At 45.6% G+C, this 21,210-nt stretch overlaps 1 protein-coding gene across 6 annotated transcripts in view; it reads left to right on the top strand.

Annotated features, from left to right (window-relative positions):
* Positions 1 to 21,210, top strand: part of FAM13A (family with sequence similarity 13 member A) — a 163,337-nt gene that overhangs the window by 32,233 nt on the left and 109,894 nt on the right. For all 6 annotated transcript variants that reach the window (XM_044429431.1, XM_044429432.1, XM_044429434.1 and 3 more), the window contains 2 exons: positions 1,411 to 1,567; positions 8,938 to 9,018. In XM_044429431.1, the coding sequence (XP_044285366.1) occupies positions 1,411 to 1,567; positions 8,938 to 9,018 (238 nt within the window). The remainder of the gene's footprint in view (positions 1 to 1,410; positions 1,568 to 8,937; positions 9,019 to 21,210) is intronic.

Raw genomic sequence — 21,210 nt, 5'->3', positions numbered from 1 at the left:
ATCTGGTGCACCAAGGATTCAGACCTTCTTGTAGCCTGACGGCTGAATTCCATTTCAGAGAAGGTTTGGGGGATAGAGTTGGATGGCTGATTCTGGTGGTGGGTGGGGCCAAGGGAAACAGACCCCCTCTCCCCCAGAAACCAGAATAAACTCACTTAAAGCTCTCAACTGCCCGTTACCAGACCTTACGAAAGACATGCCAGCATTTTAGTCATTGGATGGCTCTGGGCCAGTCAGACTCTCAGCCTGACCTACCTCACAGGGTTGTTGTTGTGATGATGATAGAATGGAGAGGAGACCCTTGTCAGCCTCACTGTGTTCCGTGCAAGAGGAAGAAAGGTGAGGTATAAATGCAAAATGAAAAAGTTAGGCTGAGCGCCTGTGATTGTCCCAAAATCAGTCAGTGATTTTCATGGCCCAGTGGGGTCTAGAACCCAAATCTCTTGAGTCCCTGTCCAGCACCCTAACCACTATACCATGCTAGCTACTTGTTGAACTTGATACTGTTGGACTGATAAAGTCTAATCAGGGCACAATTCCAATTCATGTTTAGACACAAAAAGTCCTATACTACCTGGGAGTTGTAGGCTTTTTTTGCAAGTAAAATTGCGTTAAAAGTCAGTTTGCAATGAATAGTCTTTAATGCCTTAACTGTAGATTATAGGTTTTTACATTTGAACAGTGGATAAAGTAAATCAGCCCTATATTTAAGCACTAGACTGAAAGCACCAACTTCCAAGTAACAGGTAATTACAAGAGTAAACATGCTCATGGAGGAAGGATGCACTGTTTTCCCTTTGCATGAGCATCATAACCAAGCAGTGCCCTCGACGGGGCAAGTCCTTCCTTTATACTCAGCATAGAAATGCAGCTTCTGACCCTCCTCTGCCAGCCCTATTGGAGCTTTTGCAGGCTAGTAATATTCATGGAGAGTTACAAGGTGAGTTGCATAATTCATCACATGTACAAAGAATATTATATAATACAAAACCCGTCCTACCCGACCTGGTACCTTCTAGTTGTTTTGGACTTCAACTCCCAGAATTTCTAAGCATTATGCCAGTGGGGATTATGCTGTCTGGCATTGTTCTAAACTATGCTGGCTGGGATTGATGGGATTTGCAGTCCCGAACATATGGAGGGTTCCAGGCTGGAGAAGGCTGGTGTAATCCACCGCAATGCTGTGTTCAGCCGTTCTTAAGGATCTCCCTGTACCTGTTATCCGGCTTTCCCTTTCATGCCAAGTTCAAGAATTAACATCAGGCCAAGCCCTATTGTAATGTGCTCCCTCGGGCACTTTCTGTTCCCTGATGCCCTATTTGACGGGCATGCCATTTTCCGATTATAGGTCATTAGGCATTGTGTGCTTGTTTCTGATGTTCTCAACCTGTTTTTTGTTTTCTTTTGCAGTGTGTCTTCTGGCTTCGAAGGTATGAAGGAGCAAGAAATCTGCAACAAAATCATGGCCCAGATGCTGGAAAACTACAGTTCCTTGTTCGAGTGGGAACACCAGAAGGACAAAGAAATGCACCCATGCAGGGAGTTGGCAAAAATTATATTAGTGAAAGTGAGTGTCTGAAAGATTGCTCCTTTGACTTTTCAGCCGTTTTCCGAGATGCAATTTCATGCAGTGTCATGACAATCACTGTGGGAGTTTCTCCCCTTGCAATGTGAGAGTCTTTGCGTTGCATCCATTGAACTACGGTTTTTCTTGCTTTATAACACTGGGCTGGTTGCATGTTGCACAGAGCTGCAGATGTCTGTCTCTCAGTATAGCATGTGTCTGTGTTAATCAGAGTGTGGCTGCGGGAGGCTTTCATGAAGAGTAGAAAAAAGGCAGTGGAGGTCCTTAATGCTTCCCCTCGAGGGTGGACAACCTGTCGCTGTAGGGCTGTGAGTGGCCCACAGTCCAACTCCATGTGGCCTTCACAGGTGGCCGGGTCAGGACCCTGGCAAGAGCAGTCAGCTGCTTCCTTGCCCGTTGGGAGAGAAGAGAGAGAGAGGCTGAAAAGGGAGTGGGGGAAGAGAAAGCAGAAAGGGGCAATTCACCTACTTACAGCTCTGGCCTAGCACTTCCATGCAGCCATCCTTAAATTATCTGTGCAGAACTATGGCCCTCCAGAAGAAGAGTTTCTCCACAGAAGAAGAAGTGATTCTGCGCAGGAGAAAGGTTGCCAGCTCCTGCTTTACCTGATAGCCCTTTCTCTGCTGGCCTTCTACTTCTGACCACCATGTTTTCTTCTCCTAGTACAGGCAAATATAACAGTCCCTAGACTTTTCCTGAGAGATGAAAAATGGCTTGAAGGAAAAGAGTTTAGCAGTCCTTCCCTTCCCAGCCAGACACTCATACAAGATTTTAACTTTCAATATAATTAATCCTGAATGACCAAAGGAAAAAAAAATCAAGGGAATGCTATGCATGAACATAGTGACCCTAAGTATTGCATTCAGGTTTGTGGTTTTGAATGCTAATCTGTTTGTGTTGGGCAGGGGGGCAGGGTGGTCTGAGGAGAACTTCAAAGCCAGAAGGAAAATATTGCAGGCTGGTCACAACTGTAACTTCTCTCCTACTCTCTAGCTATAACCAGAGAGGTTTCTTTATTAATTCACAAATTCTGGGCATGCTGCATGCTAGTTGCTTCTGGCTTCCTAAAACAGCTTATGAATGTGACATTTGTCCCTGTAATTTGTGGGCTAATTTATCTGCTCACTGGAGTCAGGAGAAGACATTTGTCAGATGGCAACTGGTACAGTGGGGCATGTGCCAGGGCCAACCCACAAATCAACCCATAAATTGCCACAGGAGGCTGGCAGGATGTCCGAACAGGCTGACTGTAGTATGTCTGGTTAGATTTCCTTCTCTTCCCACTGCCTTTCAATTCTTCAAGCCAGACTGGTTGGGCCTTAAACTGCTAGCTGTCACTATATTGCGCAAAGTAATACCATCCTTTGGCAGCAGCTCCAGACTGTTAACTAGGAAAACCTGATACACGAGGTTTACAGCTATTATGGCATTTGCCACCTTAACCCGCTTTAGGGGCGCATCCATGATGCTTGAACTTTATTGAACTTTGCATCCCTTGCTTGAGCTTTCAAGATGCCTGAAACCTTCGAGCTTGGGGGTCTTATTTTTTTTCTACAGCTTTAGATCCTAAAAGTTTTTCTTCTTTAATAACCAGGAACATGCCAATGAAACTAAACCAGTCTGTGCTGATAAGTATATCTCTTATTTCTGAACAAGATCCTATAAAAAGAATACTTGGGGTGCCTTTAAGTGCTTTTCCCCACAACTCCCTAACCCATTTGACACCCCCTTGTCCTTGCCTACTTCATTTCTGCCCTGTTTGTCGATAAGGTTGGATGAATCCTTTGGGTTAAGTAAGGGACTGGAGACACAGCATTATCAAATATTAGAATCATTGAAATGTAAGCAAATATCAAAGAGTTTCCAGAGTGCTTATCTGAGTGTATTGAAAATGTTCTCCATGAATCATTTTTCAGTATCTCTGCAAAAAGCTAGCATGAGGATTCATCTGACCTTAGCTTGTGCGGAACAGAACAGGAAATGAAAGTGATCTTGCAATTAAGCCCACAAACATTGCTAACCTATAAGAAGAGGAAAAGAATTATTTTGCTAGTCTGCTAAAAGGCTGTTTGCTTGAATAGCCACAGAGAAAAGAAGCACTTACATCCTCCTTCATAGCTAGCGTGGAAACACAGACGACTTGCCCTTTAGTGGGGTGGTTTTTAGAAAAACCTTTTATGAAGTGGGTGGCAGGGAATAAATGGAACAATCCCTTTCTGAATCTGCTCACCTTCCTTTGCCAGGTTTTGTTTGGAATTCCTGGGTGCCTATAGCTTCATTTATCCAGGGACGCAGCTTAGAACAGGTTTGCTGAATCCACCTGCAGTGTGTGTTCTTGAGGCACTGTTGTGTGCAAGGGAAACTCCAGCTGTGCAGGTTTTGCCTGTGTTCTGGAACCTGATTGTACAATATCCTGAACCTGAGAAAAGGCTGTAGTCACATAAAGATGTACTCATACCGGCTTCCCCTGGCAGAGCTCCATGCCTAAAATGTGGGGCAGAGACCCAGCGTGCAGCCCTGTCCTGCATATGATTCCAGTTCATGTAACGTGTGTGCAAAGTGAACTCAGTGGCGCCCCAAGTCTTGTCCACTGATGTACTGGGGGCATGGCTGGTACTGATGCAGTGCTGGTATATTTCTTTATCAGCAGGGACACAAGCATTATCGGCAGCCTTTTCAGAATTCTCTGGTCCCTCTAAGCCAGGGGTCTCAAACTCAACGGACCTGGGGGCCACTGGAAGCAGAGTCTGGGTGAGGCTGGGCCGCATCAAGTATTCCACCCCCGCGGTGGTGGTGGGCCGCTCATCCCGCGGCCGGCCCGGGCGCTGCCGGCGCTTTGAAGGCCGCAGGGCCCCTCCCCGTGCCCCGCCCATCCTGGCAATTGGCCCACGGGCCGCGAGTTTGAGACCCCTGCTCTAAGCTGAGCTGCCACCCTCATGGTAGATGGTGAGGTGGGAGGAATACATGTTTTCAGAACTGTTCCCTATTGTAACGAGTTTTGGATGGCTTAGTTACGCCTTACGACTCATGAGTTTTAGGATGGACCTGCTCCTGGTGAAGATGAAAACCTCTGGAAATGGTGTGTTGGTATGAATCAGCACAGCTGGCGGGATTTTTGGCTTTCTTGCAGCCATGGCTCTGGGACTGTCATGATGAGCTTTCTTGTTCTCTCATCTTTGCGAGTGCCGGACATCACCCTCAGAGAGGGGGAAATGAGGGCTTTGGAAGGGGTGGGAAGGAAGCTGGAGGAGACTCAGAATAATCTTGGTCATTTTCCCCTGAATGAAGCACCCCCATTTCCCCCTCTCTGAGGTTGGTTTCCAACCAACCAGCTCTATGCCAGCTACAAAGGTCAGAGTCCTTCTGTGGTCCCTGGCTGTTTGCCCAAGGAATGTAGACTTACTCTCTTCAACACTTACCACATCGCAACTGTAATGGCTTATTTGAGTAAGTTAGTCAGCCTACAACCGTATGACTGATGCCCAGTTTTCTCTCTCCTCTGGTTTCCTAATTCTCCAAGCATCTGTGGATGAGATGTGTGCTTAATCCATACAGTGGGATCCTGGTCTGTGTGGAGGATTAATACTGCGTACACATGACTCTGACCGTTGCTTTTGGGCTCTGTTTTGAATCTCAGACTCCATTTTGGAATGATTGATTATTTTATTTCTGCATGTCCCTTGTATTGTGATTCAGGCCTTTTCAGTTGGTCTTAATTCTCACAACCGTTCTCTGTGTTGGGCCTCCCTGGAAGAATTCATTAAAGCTTTCTCAACTCATAGAGGTCAATTAAACATTTTCATTGATCTCTGCCTTTTGTAACCTGGCACCCCTTCAGATCTGAAGGACTCTAAATCCCATCATTCCAGCCAGTTACAGTCCTGACAATTGGAAGGCATGAGGTCAGGGAAGGCAGAGCTACCATTTTTTCAAAGTCAAGTTTTCTCAGACAGCTGTACAACACCTATATAGGTACAACACCTATATATTCAGGTTTCAAGTTATGTAAGTGCCTGATCCTGGCCAATCTTGACAGCTAAGCAGGGTCAGGCCTGGTTAGAATCTTCTTGGGTGACCTGAGTGTTTAAGTCCATGATTATTGTAAACCACCCAGAGAGCTTCAGCTATGAGCAGTAAGGAAGTGTAATGATAGAAATACCCACCTAAATTGATCCACGCAGAGTTCTTTGCAGAACTATCCGACTTCCTCCATTATCCAGCTTCCCAGAGACCATGGGGTGTTTCCTTCTGTGGTCATTGGACCCCAAGATCTGCCTGGGAGATTGCAGATGATGAACCACTTACCTGGGGGCTCGGAGGAATAATACAAATACCACGTAATGAATTCTTTCATGAACTGTTTGCCTTGCATTCTTCCATTTTGTTTGCTTGTTTAAAGTGGAGAGCATAGGACAGTGGGAGAGGACATCTATTATAATGGGCTCCCCCTGTAAACTTCCCTCTCTCACCATAACACATGGGAATAATTATGTATTTATGCATTTATTTATTAGATTTATAAACCACCTTTTTCTTCTTTTTTAAGAACTCAAGGCAGCTTACATCATTCTCTTCCTTGTGCTTTCGGCCTTACCCCCACAACAGCCCTGTAGGCTAGGCTGAGAGTCTGCAACTGGCCCAGAGTCACCCAACTTTGGCTGAGTGGGGACTAGAACCCGGATCGCCTGAGTCCCAGTCCTGCGCTCTTAAGCCCTACACCACACTACTCTCTCTTTATCAGGCGAGGCACTGCTGTGATATTGTCACTTTCTGTACTTTTGCAAGCAGCTATTGGGAGCTGAGGTGCTGAGATGCTCATTGCAAGAGCAGCCCCCCCTCCCGATTACTGGTGGGGGGCTGGTATCACCATGATGTGCAATGCAGCATGTGCTCTAGCTTCACATTTCTGCTGAGAAAACCCCAGGTCCGGTTTCGGGGAGCTGGTGTCCTCCAGGTGTGCTGGACTTCACTGCAGTTCCCAGCCAGCTAAGGGCAGTAGTCATGCCCATTAGAAATTGCACCCAGCACAGCTGGAGTATTACAGGATGGGGGATGCTGATGGACTCCTAATCCAGGAAGTGCCACCTGCCCAGCAAGTGGAGTCCTTTGCTTTTACCCTATTAGCATACAGCATTTCTCCTCTGCTCGTGCAAAGTTGATACCAGCAAGGTTAAAGTAGGTAAATATGGGTGGTGTTGTTGGAGCAGAGCTCCGAGACAATCCTGATTGTTTCCTCCCCAACAGAACATTTTCTTCTTGCAGATTGCAGATCATTTTGTACTCTGTGGAGCATATGGATATTTTATTTTATAACGGAAGCAACAATAGACACGAAAGGGACTTGAGTGGGCAGGTATTCTGAAATGAGGAAGGCTGTGACAAGCGGTACAAGCATTTGTAGGTGAATGTTTAGAAGCTTTTGCACCCTTCACCTTTGGTCTCCTTTTTAGCTGCCAAAGCAGGCCGGGTCACTTCAGCCAAGCCAGAGTCATTGCACTGAAATTTCTTTTGAATGCTGATGCATCTCTAAATAACTCTTCCCTGTGTACTAACAAGTAGAGTTTCAGCTGCTAAACCATAATTACTGAGAATATTGGACTATTGGTAATGCAGACTGTTGATTCTTGATGTCTGATGGTTGCTGTTTGGCTTTTTCTGCATGCAAGAGTGACTGAAGTAACCAGAAACTTACCTGCATGGAAAAAGTTCGTGTTATGTCACAATCAGGACCCCTGGTTTGTCTCTCCTCTAACCAAGGTTTGAAGTTGGCTTACAGATGCAGGCTCGTTTTATGACTGCCCATGCCCACCATGGCAGCCATTTTGTGAAAGGGTCCACGATACCCTCTCAAAATTGCAAATGTGCTTACCAGCCCAGAGAAATTGGAGACTCACAGGCTATTCCACATTGCCTACCTTATTTATTAGGCTACTCACTGCCCCCCGTGGGGCAAAACTCTGGAACCAAAGTGTATTTTATTTGAACAATCTTTTTAAAGAGCTATCCACGGTCCATTTGTACTGGGCTAAACACTGGCACTAAATTCCAACATTCTGAGCAGAGTAACAGTACTGAAGGGTTAATACAGTGCAACAGTTAGAGCATGGGAACAGAACTGGAGATGCCATGTTAAAATTCCCCACTCAGTTTTGAACCTCACTGGACCATCTTGGACCACCCGTGTGTGCACCTTCTCCAGTATGGAAAAGGAAGTCAAATTCCATTCATTCAGGCCAAAATGCATGTTTACCTGGAAGTAAGTTCCATTGAACACAGTGGGACTTTTAATTTCATGCAAACATGGACAGGATTGTGCTGCAGGGATCTTAAGTGGTAACTCTAAAGTGGATTGGCAGCCTTTGTCAGGACAGGAGCACCATGCACTCTTAGCTTCTTTTTAATATATAAATGCATGTTTCTATCCCATATGGCTATAAAGTTATGCTGAAAGTATGTGAACTCTTAGGTTGATGTCTCAGAAGTTGAGTTAGGAACAGGACTTGGGTCTCCTGCATGATGGAATTAGGAAGCTGCCTTATAACAGGTCAGGCCTCTGGTCTGTGGAAGGCCAGTGTTGTCTCCTGTGACCACCAATGGCTCTCCCAGGAGTACAGTGGAGTTCTTTACCCTCCCTTTGGGCCCTTAACTTTTTTATTTAAACGTCATTTTAATTGTTAACAATATTTGCTTATTTATCTGGCCAGGGCGACTTCTTTTATATTGTTATTTATTTTAAATTGTTAATTTTATATTGTTATTTTTGTATTTTATTGTATTTTATTTTATGCTGTGAGCCGCCCCGAGGCTTCGGCAAGGGGCAGCATAGAAATGTTTTAATTAATTAATTAATTAATTAATTAACAAACAAACAAACTGGAGCTGCTAGGAGCTGGTACATGCTAAGCACCGCCATTGGGCTTTGTTTGCTCCCTGACAAGCATAAATTGTGCAAAATAGTATAAATGAAGAATGTAAATAATACTCAGATGGGATTCTTTTAAGTAAGTTACAGATCCAGCTTCTCTGGGCAGTTCTTAGTATGGGATAGTCACATTCCTTCTATTAAGCTTTGACTTCCTACGAAGGCTTTATTTTTCTAAAGCTCATGAATAACAGCGCTAATAGGGACAAAAATTATTTTTAATTTCTTATCTTAGTTTTATAAATGCCAGCAGAAGCAAGAATTTGTTTGCAATGCAAACAGAGAAGAGCATTAAAGCATTTGCATTCAAAACACTGATATAAAACAGAACTCTTGTGTCAAATTCAATGAGCAAAATGAGGCTTGGGAATGCTGGACTGTTTTTAATTCCACATTTCTGATATATTTCTGTTATCATATCTCGTGGCAGGAGGCCAGCAGTAAGCAGACCCTTCCTATCCATCTGACAAGTGTTGGAAAGGAAGCACCAAAGCCGCATCCAAGAAACAAGGTACAGAAAATCGGGCATATTGCTTATTATTCTTTCCACTGCTTTTGTTTTGTTTTGTTTTGTTTTGTTTTGATTTGATTGCATTTCACGTATACATGTTGCAAAAATTAGGAGCTGTGCTTTTGAAGTATTCCTAATTCTGGAGTGGAAGGATCAGGGTGATTGTAATTTGGCAATCCACTCAGGACTAAAACACACCACAGGCCTCGAACTTGAGGCTTGTGTAATGTCAGGGTTACAAATTCATCTTCTTTAAGCAGTGCAACCATGGAAGGGACTTTGGAGTCAGGGATGGAATTGCCCTCCAGACTGGCCTCAGGCCACCCCACCAGTCCGGAAGCCCCTGCACAAGTGAAGCCAGGGCTCATCCAGGCTCAGCACTGGCTGTTTCTCCTAAGCAGGGTCACTCATGTCTTCTGCCACCCCATCTAGACTCCCTTGTCCCCTCTGAGCTGAGCTGCAGGACAGAAGAAGAGGAAGCACTTCACAACAAACGGGATGGCTTCCGAGGGACAAATGCCCGGAGGAGAAGACCATCAGTGACAGCTGGTCCAGAGGGTTGCATGCCGCCTCCCGTATCAGAGAAAGCATGCCCAAGTGCATTAGCTGATGGGGAACTTAGGCAGAAGGTGCTTCTGCTAGGCTGCCATAGGACCAGAGGGCTGGACTAGGTGACCCCTTGGTCTGATTCAGCAAGGTGCTGCTTCTGTCCTCTTGTCATGTAAAGTATTTGGGGGCGGTTGGTCTTGAGTGAGCCATGGAGACTCTGAGCTTGACATAAGAGCTGCTCCTAGCAGGTGAAAATTCCTAGAGCTCAACTGCACTCGCTGATCTGGATTCATACAGCTGCCTTAGCATTAGGGTGTGTGGCCACAGAGGCGTCAGGAGGAGCACCCACAATGCAAAATCCACCACTGCAGCACCCCAAGGATTGCGGCTTGAAGCCCCAGCACAACCACAGTCTGCCCTGCACCATCAGAGCCAACGGCACTGAAGCAGCCATGGCCATTTTAACTGGAAAGGTGTCCCTTTCATTAGAGGTGGGACCTGCCTTCTAGGCTGAGCTCCGAAGGTTCCCTGGGCTTTACCTGTTGCTGAAGCAACGCTTGAGCCTCACTCCTGAAAGTCTCTACCCAGGGCGAGGGAATCTGCAGCTTCTAGGTGATGATGAACTACCACTCCCATCCTCTCTCACTGTTGGCCAGGGCTAGCTGGAGCTGATGGGAAGTGAAGTCCAACAACATGTGGTATTGGGCACCCATTGTCCAAATTTGTATTCTCACTTGAGCTCTGTATGGAACTGGAACCATCCTGAGGCTATAGGCATTGTGTACCTCTTGCCCCATCATGCTTTGCTTTCCAGGAGCCTCAGCTTGGTTTTGCCTTTCCTTGCTCCACTCAGCTTTCTCTTGCTGAAACCTGAACTTTGCCTTGCAATCTATTTTGCCAGAACTTAGATTCTTTTCTGCAGTGTGTGCCATTTAGCGTCATGTAATTTCTCCCTCTTTCTTCCCATTCCTTTCCCCTTGTGTGTCATGAAGTTTTTAGACCAGGCAGGGAAAGTCTTGCTTTACTGATGCCGTAAAAGCCATTCTGGGGCCTTTTTGTCTGAGGAACAGAATAAAACAAATAAACACTTGAGAGGATCTTGGAGCTATGCTGAAGTTATGCACAGGAAACCCCATTTCCAAGCACTAGAAATGTTTTTCAAATCCTGCTTCTGTGCCTTCTGAGGACTCAGCAGATATTTTGATCTCATATTTTCTTGACTGTCATAAGGACTAGAAACATTTATTTGGGGGCAAAAATGAAAACTGAGATGATTGGGAAGTGGCAATTCTGCAAGCACTACCATAAGTTGTACTTATTTTACAGTCACACAGAATTGTGACAAACACACAGTCTTGGCCCTTCTGGTTTTAAGCCTGACCCTAGCCTGTCCCTCCAGACCAATGGAGAAATAGATTTAAAGACTGTCACACTGCCTTACTCTTTATTTAAGCACCCAGTCTGAGTGTTTTATTTTTTATTTAAACATGTATGCCATCCATCAACCAGAGAAGGCTACTGGACGGTTTATAACGTTAAAATACATACCAACATCAATAACATATATAATCACAGAAATAGTACATCAGATAAAAATGAAATTATACCCACGGTATGCCTACCACAAACCCATAGCAACCACAACCAGTTCATTCTGGAGGCATAGCAGCAAGACCAAATAAAATATAGCAATATGAGATAAAATACAATTTACAAATATGGATAAAATTTTTAACTATTAAAATATTCAACAAATAAAAAGGGTTTTACCTGGTGCCAATTGGAATAAAGAGTAGGCACCGGGCGCACTATTTTGGAGAGCTGGCCCCAGACCTGGGGTGCCACGACTGAGAAGGCCCTGCCCTGATTCTCCATCCTCCTCTAATACCATTTCACATTGCATATGGGACTCATGATTGAACAGTCCAGCATAGTTAAACATCTCTACCCCTAGAAAATTATCACATCAAAAAAGTGCAATACTGGAATATATTTCTCTGTGGCGTGCTATTCTTTTGTGTGGAAAAATTAGAATTTTTGCCCATAAATAAACCTTCAATTTTGTGAGCTTCAGCTGATGTCTGAAAGTGGTACAGTCCAGACACAAGGTTACCAAGTCAATGAGGGACAGAAACATAAAATGTTCAAGTTGCACATCATTTCCCTTCCCCTTATTAGACGACTTCTTGTTTTTTTAATAAAGATATGAAGGCTATAGCAAGGGATTGTTATAGCCCTTGCTAGAAGAGAGCTTTCTTCTTAAAAAAGAACAAAAACCAGTGGAATCATTCATTAATTTGTGTGGGAAAGGATACAGCATTGGAGTAGAGAAGTGGGTGAGCAGTTTTTACTGAAAACCCACCCAGTGGAGACCTGCAGTCCAACACAGGAAGGACAGCAGGTTGGAGAAGGATGGAATGAAATATCAGCAAGTCAAGGACCAGTGACTGAACACTGCATGCATTTTAGCTCTGAGAACTAGGCCAGAGTCTTTGATGCAAATGCATGCTTGCCTGGGCCAGCCAGATTCATTACCCTCAGACATTTCAAAAATGACAAGAGCCTTTGGACTTGGATTGCAACATGACAGAAGCTCCAAAAGTGGCCCAACATCCTTCTGCAGAATTCCATGTTGTTGTTAGTCGCAAGCAGAATTTTATACATTGAGCCTTTTTGGGTACGCTGGAGTGCCAGATATGTGTGGTCCCCAGCTTTCCAAATGTCCCCAACTGGCTTAAAATGTGCATCTGGGCCTAGTTTAATAGTGCATATATTTGACTTCAATTAGCTGTACAGTTTTCACCCCCATCCTAGTACAAGAGTTACCCAGGCAACTAGTCTGAAGAGCGTCGCTTTCACTTATATCTGGGTCATTCTTGTCTTATGGGTTGGCTTTCATTAAGGATTGCTTTACCATAAATGGATACATTAGGCACCTATCCTTAACAATGACAAACAGCAAGGGTTCCTTAGAATCAGTCTCAGCAAAGTTGTTCTATAAACACACACTTGGCATGTTGCGGCATGCAAACTCAGCTCTCTGACCAATTGCCAGAGAACTTGTGTCAATATTTGTTTGGAATCTGAGTTTAATTTTAAGCCCCACCCATCTCAACTAACTTGGATACTCATTAGTTGCAGAGAACTAATTATGCCGTTCATGTTGTCTGCTCCCAGGGTACTGGATCTGTAGACATAAAGGCAGATGTGCAAAAATCGAGAGGAATCATGCTGCCTGTAGATTTCTTCACCCCCGAAGCATGTGAACTTCACATTAATGCAGGCTAGGTATTTACCCTTCTAGCCTGGTGTTTGCATTCTTTGTTAAGAAGCCATTTGGGAACAGTGAATTTGGGAATGTATTGCCATTTGGGAATTTGTTGGTAGTTCAGTTTGCTTCAATTTAGATGGACAGGGAACTAGTCATATTTAGTCATTGCTGTCTCTGTCTAACTCTCTCTCTTTCTCTTTGACCTGGTTTGCACAACAAGACAACCCACCCTGGCCAATTATCCATGAATAAGCCATGCTGAGAACCTGGACAACCAGTCCCTGTGCAGGTCTGGGCTGAGAGTTCCCAGAAGGGGCACAGCTCCAAGCATTTATTCTTTTAGCTTAGTGTGTACAGCTAAAAACCCACTGGTTTTATATGAAGATGGTAGCAAATGATGGATTTTGTTTTTTAATCTGTTCAAATGCCTTGCCAGGGCCTGAGACAAGCCTTCTGCCTCCCAAATTTGCTCAGCTGGATCAATTTCCCCACATAAACCACGTGCCCATTCAGTGTTATGCCTCTGACAGAGTTTCTCATTCAGGAAACCATTTGTAGAATGCTGGGAAAGGTGACAAGCCCTCTTTCCCCAGCTGAATCTTCCAGTCATCTGAGATGACAAAGAGACTCAGTATTTTCCAGTACTTGGGAAACTTGAGCCAGCACTGAATGGTGCAATGGAGAAACAGTCCACTCTTGGTTCCTCCCTGCCCCCCAGATATGTGTGTTTCCCATAGGAGAAAGAGAAGCTCTTGCACTCAAGTGGATTGAATAGTGCAGAATGCAGATTGGAGGGAACTGGGCTGAGGATATGGCAGGCCAGGAATGGGGCACTGAAGGACCACGTCTGGCCCTCTTGGCTTGACAAGATGGCCACCCCTCCCACCCCCAGTCACCAGTCACCGACCAGTTTCCTAGCTTTTGTGCAGCTTCCCTTCCTTCTTAAACTTTTGCAATCTTCTCTTAAGGTTCAGTAGCGGACAGTAAGGGCTTTAAGCAACAGCATGTTGGTCGTTTTGTATTTATAGCCCTTGTCCCATCCTTTTTATTTTTGGCCTTACCCAGCAGGGAAAGGCAGCCTCTGAGTGCTTCTTTGAAACTGAGCTGCTCTCAGCTAAAGGAGGGTCTCGGCTTCCTGAGTGCACCAAGTGAGCAGGCCTGAGTGTGTGTGGAGGGAGAAACAGAGTCCTCTGTTGAGCCTGGGCTGGAAGGTATCACATTATCTCAACACATGTTTATTTGTGGATCTTAAATATAAAAATACTTAATGGGCTACTTACACAGAAACACTAATACAGAAGTTGAAGTGGCTCTGCTGATCTCGTTGGGCTCCGCCTGCAATCATCCCCAGCCGGTCAGGGTAGGATTGGTGGGAATTGTAGTGGTAGCCCAGCAGCTTACAGTGGGCCATGGGTTCCCTAGCCCTGCTGGAATAAATCTAAAATGTTAGGTATGGTGTATGCAGTTGAAGCATATTTATCTATAGCACCCATAGCATAATTTTTGTTTGGAATTACTTGAAAGTACAGTCTTATTCAGGCATTCTCTACAGATTAAATGAGAGGACTGCTGTAGCTTCACCCTTCTCCTGCACCCCCCTCCCTTGGAGGGCGAGGGTCTGAAGAGGAGAGCCTTCTGTGCCCATTGGACTTCTCCAGGCCAGCCCGAATGCAGGCAAATGGTCATTCTAGGGCAGTGATGGCGAACCTTTTAGAGGCCAAGTGGCCAAACTGGAACACAAAACCCCTTATTTATCACAAAGTGCCAACACTGCAATAAAACCTGAAAACTGAGGTTTTAGTTTAAACGAAACAACTCACAGCCAGTCCAAGCATACACACACACACACACACACACACACACACACACACACACAGTGGTACCTCGGCTCATGAACTTAATCTGTTCCAGGACTCTGGTCATGACCCAAATTGGTTGTGAGCCAAGTTAATTTGCCCATAAGATTCAATATAAATAAGGTTAATCCATTCTGTAACCATTTTTTAAATCAGAAAAATGTGAAGCAAAGTGACAACAACAAAGATCGCGGCCATCTCCCCCCCCCCCACCACCACCCCAAGCACAGGCCAGGCCCACCCCCTTCCCCCCCCCCCCCAGCACGACCGAGATCGCGCCTGTCATCCCTGCACGCACCCGTCATCCCGGCCTGCTGGAGGTAGGGGGGAGGGATGGGCACGATCGCAGGTGCACTGGGGGAAGAAGAGATGGGCACGATCTTGGCCATCTCCCCCCGACCCCCAGCACGATTGCAGCCATCTCCCCACTCGGGGAGGGGAAATGGCCGCGATCGTGCTGGTTAGCGGGGGGTGGTATGGCTGATATTGCGCCCGTCTTTCCTGCAGGAGCGCACCCACGATCACTCACGCCTTCCCTGCACGAACGGAACTGCGATCGTGGCCATCTCTCCACTCGCAGGGCGGGGGGGAGATGGCTGCGATCTTGGTCGCCATCCAATGCAGAGTTCGCGACCCACATCGAAATTTTAATAAAATTTTTGATCGTGACCCGATTTGTTCGTGAACCAAGGCATTCGTGAGCTGAAGTACCACTATATATATATGTAACCTTGGCAGTGCACGGACCAGCCATGCGAAAGCTTGGACTAGTCACGGCTAATGAGTCACAGCTTGTGACATCATCAAATGGCACCGCTACTACATTCTGAGCAGGCGCATGGCCCCTACGTGCACCGTTATCCGATGCTCGACTGCTGTGGCAATGCTAGGGAGACTTAGTCGCATAAAGACACAGAGGGCTCTGCGTGCCCACTGTGGCATGCGTGCCATGGGTTCCCCACCACTGGCAAAACCCTACCCTGGTGCACACCCCTAACCCTAATACAGGGCGAAAGTTCCATTGAAAAGAGGGTGATTTTGATAAAGCCTTCCTTGAGGAGCTTTTTCTGCACAGCACATCACTTCTGCCATTCCAAACACATTCCACCCATCAAAATAATGCCAGGACACCTTGTTTTCTAACCCTAACCCTGACCAGGAACACACCCCTAACACCAATATAGGGCAAAAGTTCCATTGAAAGAGGGTGATTTTGAAAAAGCCTTCCTTGAGTAGCTTTTTCTGCACAGCTTATTTCTGCCCATTCTAAACACATTCCAACCATCAAAATCATGCCAGGACACCTCGTTTTTCCAACCCTAACCCTACCCTGGTGCACACCTCTATCCCTAATACAGGGTGAAAGTTCCACTGAAAATAATGCGATTTTGAAAAAGCCTTCCTTAAGTAGCTTTTTCTGTGCAGCTCAACAATTCTGCCCATTCTAAACACTTTCCAACCATCAAAATCATGCCAGGACATCTTGTTTTAGCAACCCTAACCCAGTGATGGTGAACCTTTCAGAGACTAAAACAGCAACCCGAAACTCATTTATCACAAAGTGCCAACACTGCTATAAAACCTGAAAACTGAGGTTTTAGCTTAGAAAAAACAACTCACAGCTAGTCCATGCGAATATGGACTGGACGAGTCGCGGATAATGAGTCACGGCTTGTGACATCGTCTGACGCCGCTATCCCTTTCCCAGCCTGCGCATGGCCCCTATGTGCGCTTTCATCCGATGCTCGGCTGCTGGGGTGATGCTGGGTGATTTGGCTCGCATGCCGACAGAGAGGGCTCTGCTTGCCCGCCGTGGCACACGTGCCCTATGTTCGCCACCACTGCTCTAGGGGAAGGGAGAATCAAGAATTATTACTGATTCCTTTCTGTACTGCCCACTACCTGGAATTCTCTGAGTAGTTTACAAGCTCAGTTTCTGAACTGAGCAGTTTAGAAATGATTGCTTAAACAGGGCTAGTAACACTGCTATTTTGCTGCAACACAGACTAGATAGCCAGCCAAATAGTTTGCGAGTGATTAAAGCATCGGGGTGTTTGGATTCTTTTTTTTTTTTTTTTCATTCTGACCTGAGTATCCAGATGTGTTTGACTTCTGTTGCTTCAACAAATTAATTAAACAAAAACGTGGGCGAAGTATGATATCATAGATGCCAGAAAGTCTCTCATAGCTAACTGACCTGCTTGAGCTTGGAGCGCAAACTCTGCAAATTGGTGGAACTGTGAGGGCAGTGGCCTCATTGCCTGATTTCCCAATTACTACTTAGGCATTGAAGAAAAACAGGAAATGCATCACTGAAAAACAAGAGCACAAAGACAGACAGGGCCTTGGATAAAGCGCGTATATGCTAATGTATGTTTAGATGCAAATTTAGGGGGGAAATGCTATAATTTATGTTGAAATAAAATATATCTCATAGTGGGGGTGACTGTGACTGTGCTGCCAATCTGCTGCCCTGGTGCCGGTGTGAATGGGCAGCTTCGGGACCTCTGCTGCTCTCAGTGCTTGCGGTTCTTTATCTTTAAAGCCGACTGGGCTGGGCAAGCCTTCAAATAGAGGACTGTCCTCTGTAACATGGAAAGTATGGGCGCCCTGTTTGCAGCTCTGAAGGCCAGCCTTGTGTCTGTCTGGAGCTGGTCTTTCCCCTGCTTCTTGGCCAGTTGTGGCTAAAGCAGGGATTTGAGAGCCGCTAGAACTGCTTGCCATTCTCTGCTTATCTAAGAAGTTCTGCTGACTTCATTTCCTCTCATCAGCAAGGGTGTTTGCTTCCTTCTCTAGGCAGTTACGAGAGGGCAATTCCCCTTTTGCTGGTTCACCCTGGAGGGAGGAAAGGAGGACTGTCCGTGGTAAGGAAGGTTTCCTGCTGTTTGCAGGGCAACGTCTGTGTGTGTGGACAGGGATTTGGCGAGGGTTTTATAGGCTTCGGGGAAACATGAGTTGGCCTTTCTTCCCAGTCTGGGAATTGGTCAGAGTGGTTTCTCACCTTGGCCTCTTCACCCAAAGTTCTCAGTTTGGTTCTTCTACTCAGCCGTGATATTTGGAATCCATTGGTGAGGTTTGCTGGGATTTTCATTTCATTCATCCAAGGCCTGAGCTAGATGTAACAGGACAACCATGTGTTTATATATTGGCAGAGAAGTGTTTGCTCTCCTCTACTGTGTGCTCTCTTGTAACATAAAAAATACCAGAGCTGCAAAAAATGTAGATCAACCCTCTCTTGTCTTATGAAAGATCTAGTGGTCAGTTCTGGAGCAGGGGTGTTCTTTTTTCCCATTGACATGAGCATACTGTTGAGGAAAGTAAAACCTTGTTTTTCCTGTTGGAAATCATATGCTTAATGTTGAATTTCTGCTGGGAATTATGCAAGTTATACGAGTAGACCCAGTTCCTGTTCCTCATGGGAAAAGACGGACCCCTGGGGACTGGGAACACCAGTTCTTGCCCCGAGGTAAGCTTTGGGGAATGGACAGGAGGCGGCTGCAGGGGATTTTTGGAAAGTTCAGTCAAATGCTTCAAAGTGCCCTTCAGGATGGTTTGCTTGGAGTACCCAAAAAGCCTCAACCTCTTTCAAGGTGAGTGAGAGTTTATTGACCTATCTTGACAATGCACTATTGTGAAGGTTTGCTGTGACTCACTTCTTGCCCAGAAGCAAAACAAATAGATTGAATTGCCTTCATAAAATCAAAGGCAAACATTGGGGCGTGTTTCTTAATGATGGAAGCCTGGGGCACCAGGTGGGTGCATCAACTGTCCTTGCTTATCCACAGCAACATATTGCAAGAAAGGCAGAGATAACATAGTGGACCTGTGTGTTAAGTGTGGCTGCACTCCGTGTACTTGAGAAGAGTCTGCCCTTATCCATCGTTTTGGAAGACATGGTTGCCATACAGGTTCCAGCATTTAGTTGTTTCATGCCTTAAAAAGACATAGCTGATGAAGTTCCCCACACTTGGGCAGCAGATCATTAACATGTGTAACGCTGCCAAAGACACACTCCAAGAAGCGTGCCTTTCTGCTTAAGAGATAAACATGGAAACAGAGCAAGTCAGAAGGGGCCTCCCGGGCCATCTGATCTGACCCCCGGCTCCAGCCAGCTCCGCTCACAACATGCCCACCATGTGCTTGTCTAGCCTATCTTTGAACGTCCTCACTGATGGGGCCTGAACGACCTCTCGTGGAAGCCCATTCCACGCCCTCGGGGTCCTAACTGTCAGGAAGTGCTTCCTGGCATCCAAATGGAACCTTGGCTCCCTGAGCTTTGCTCCGTTGGAGCGCACCCTGCCTTCCTCTGCAGGGGAGAACAGGTCTCTACCCATCTCCGTGTGACATCCCCTCACATACCTGTATGTTGCCAATATATCCCCTCTGAGTCTCCTCTTCTCCAGGCTGAAGAGACCCAGTTCCCTCAGTTTCGCCTCATACAGCTTTCCCTGCAAACCGACCACCAATCTTGTGGCCCTTCGCTGCACTGACTCTAACCTGGCTATATCCTTCCTGTAATGACGGGCCCAAAACTGAACACGATACTCCAGTTGTGGGCGCATCAGAGTTGTATAGAGTGGCAGTAATACCTCTCTCGATCTAGAAGCCACACTTCTGGCTATGCAACCAAGGGTGGCGTTCACCCTCTTAACCACTGCATCACACTGCTGACTCATGTTTAGCCTGCAGTCAACCAGCACCCCAAGATAGAGGGAGCAATCCTATGACCCCTTATGATTGGGGACAACCCCTTGACCTCAGAACTGGGAACTGGAGCAGTAATTCACTTGCCTCCAGCCACTTCTTTTACTTCTGCAGCAGCTGCCACTCTGGGATCAAGAACAGAGCCTTGGAGAGGGGTAAAAGGGAGGCACATTTCAGTGGAGACAAGCCATCGTGAGCTTTTGCCTCTCATCTCCCTTCCTCCAAATTGCCTTTGTTAAATAGGCAGAAAGACTCAGAGAAAATGCAGGGCAGGAAGACTGAGAGGGTAGATCCCACACGATGGTCATAAGCTCCCCGTGTGGGTTTTATGAGCATGCAGGGGCACATCCCATAGGATTTCACCAAAATTTACTAAAACTCGTACAATTAATTGACTAGGATTTCCTTTAGTGGTGACATTTCTAGTGATGAAATAATACATCGAAGTATAAAATTGAGCAGTTGAGGAAAGTGAGGTACATGCATGCAAAACGTCTTGGATTTCCTCTCTGACATCTCCAGATAGGCAGGAAAAACTGCTGCTTGAAACTCTGGAAAGCCATTGCTGCCAGTCTGTGTTGGCAATACTGGGCTACATGAGCAAGGGTCTGGCTCTGTATAAGACAGATGCCTATATTTCTGTATGTTACAGAAGAAAGACCTTGTTTTAACTCCTGCTTAAGAAGTTCCCCAAGTGGCTTTTGCCCTTATCTGAGTTTTTCGATGTAAGACTCACAGATGAATGCCTGGGTTCACAGTTGGCCCAGAAGTCTTTCCCTGCTAAATTTCTATCCCAATTTTAGGGATGAAACTTTACATCTCTACATAGGATTCATTCCTCATATCAGGAATATGGAGCCCTTATGGAGGTGTGAAGGCAATGCCTGATGAAATCAAGGGTGCCAGAGTATAAGGTTTACAGTGGTCCTTTCAGTGGTAGTATAAAATTATACCAGTGAAGGGAAATTTGCATTATATAGAGTGGTACAAGATTCACTCTGTGTGGTTCCCCCACACATTGGATTAATCCTTTTCATTGTCACACAATATTATTAGCAATCCTGAATTTCTGTGCATATACTCCTGTGCTGGGAGGGATTATGAAAGTTTAATCAGAAAAGCAGAGACTCGCAGAGTCCATTTCCTTTATTAACATTCATCCTAGCCTAAACAAAATGAAGCTAAGTATTTTATTACATGATGGAGGTTGATAACTGGTAGATTTTTAGTACAGGCAATAGAGTGTACTGAAAAATACGCATTTCTCTCACTCGCAGCTTCCACACATTGACAGTTCAAGGATCGGTTTGTTTGCATTCCAGGCATTGTTTTTAAATAAGAACAAGCAGTCTTTACTGGTGAGCTGTGCTCAGTTTCATTTTTAAACCTCCGTGAATAGAGCTATCCTGATTTAACCCCCTAACATACACACACAGTTTTATCATGTTTACTTCTAAAATGCAATTGTTTTCCATGGCAAAGTGGTGCCTCTTCCCGAGTGAACATATTAAGCAATAGAGGCAAGCTCCATTTTATTCCTGTAGCTATGATGGTGCAATGATTTCAATGAGTTCAAAATGTGAAACTCATGCATGCTCTGAGCATTTTGCTCTAATATATCAGGACTATAGAAGCAGTTGCAAAGCATAGAGTGGCAGGGAAGAGTAGGGAAAAAAGAAGTGTTAGTTCTGTGTTTTACCACTGAATTAGCATATAATGACTGCCTGAAGTCCTTTCACCCCATAAGACCACTCAGCCCACGGTCTTAAATTACCCAGCTGTACCACTGCCGGTGCACACAAAGTGAATGCA

This window comes from Varanus komodoensis, unplaced genomic scaffold, assembly GCF_004798865.1.
Source record: "Varanus komodoensis strain SLA01 unplaced genomic scaffold, ASM479886v1 scaffold2, whole genome shotgun sequence".
NCBI classification, from domain to species: Eukaryota; Metazoa; Chordata; class Lepidosauria; order Squamata; family Varanidae; genus Varanus; species Varanus komodoensis.
Note: the sequence above shows the minus strand (reverse complement) of the source record. Positions and strands in the feature narration are given on the sequence as shown.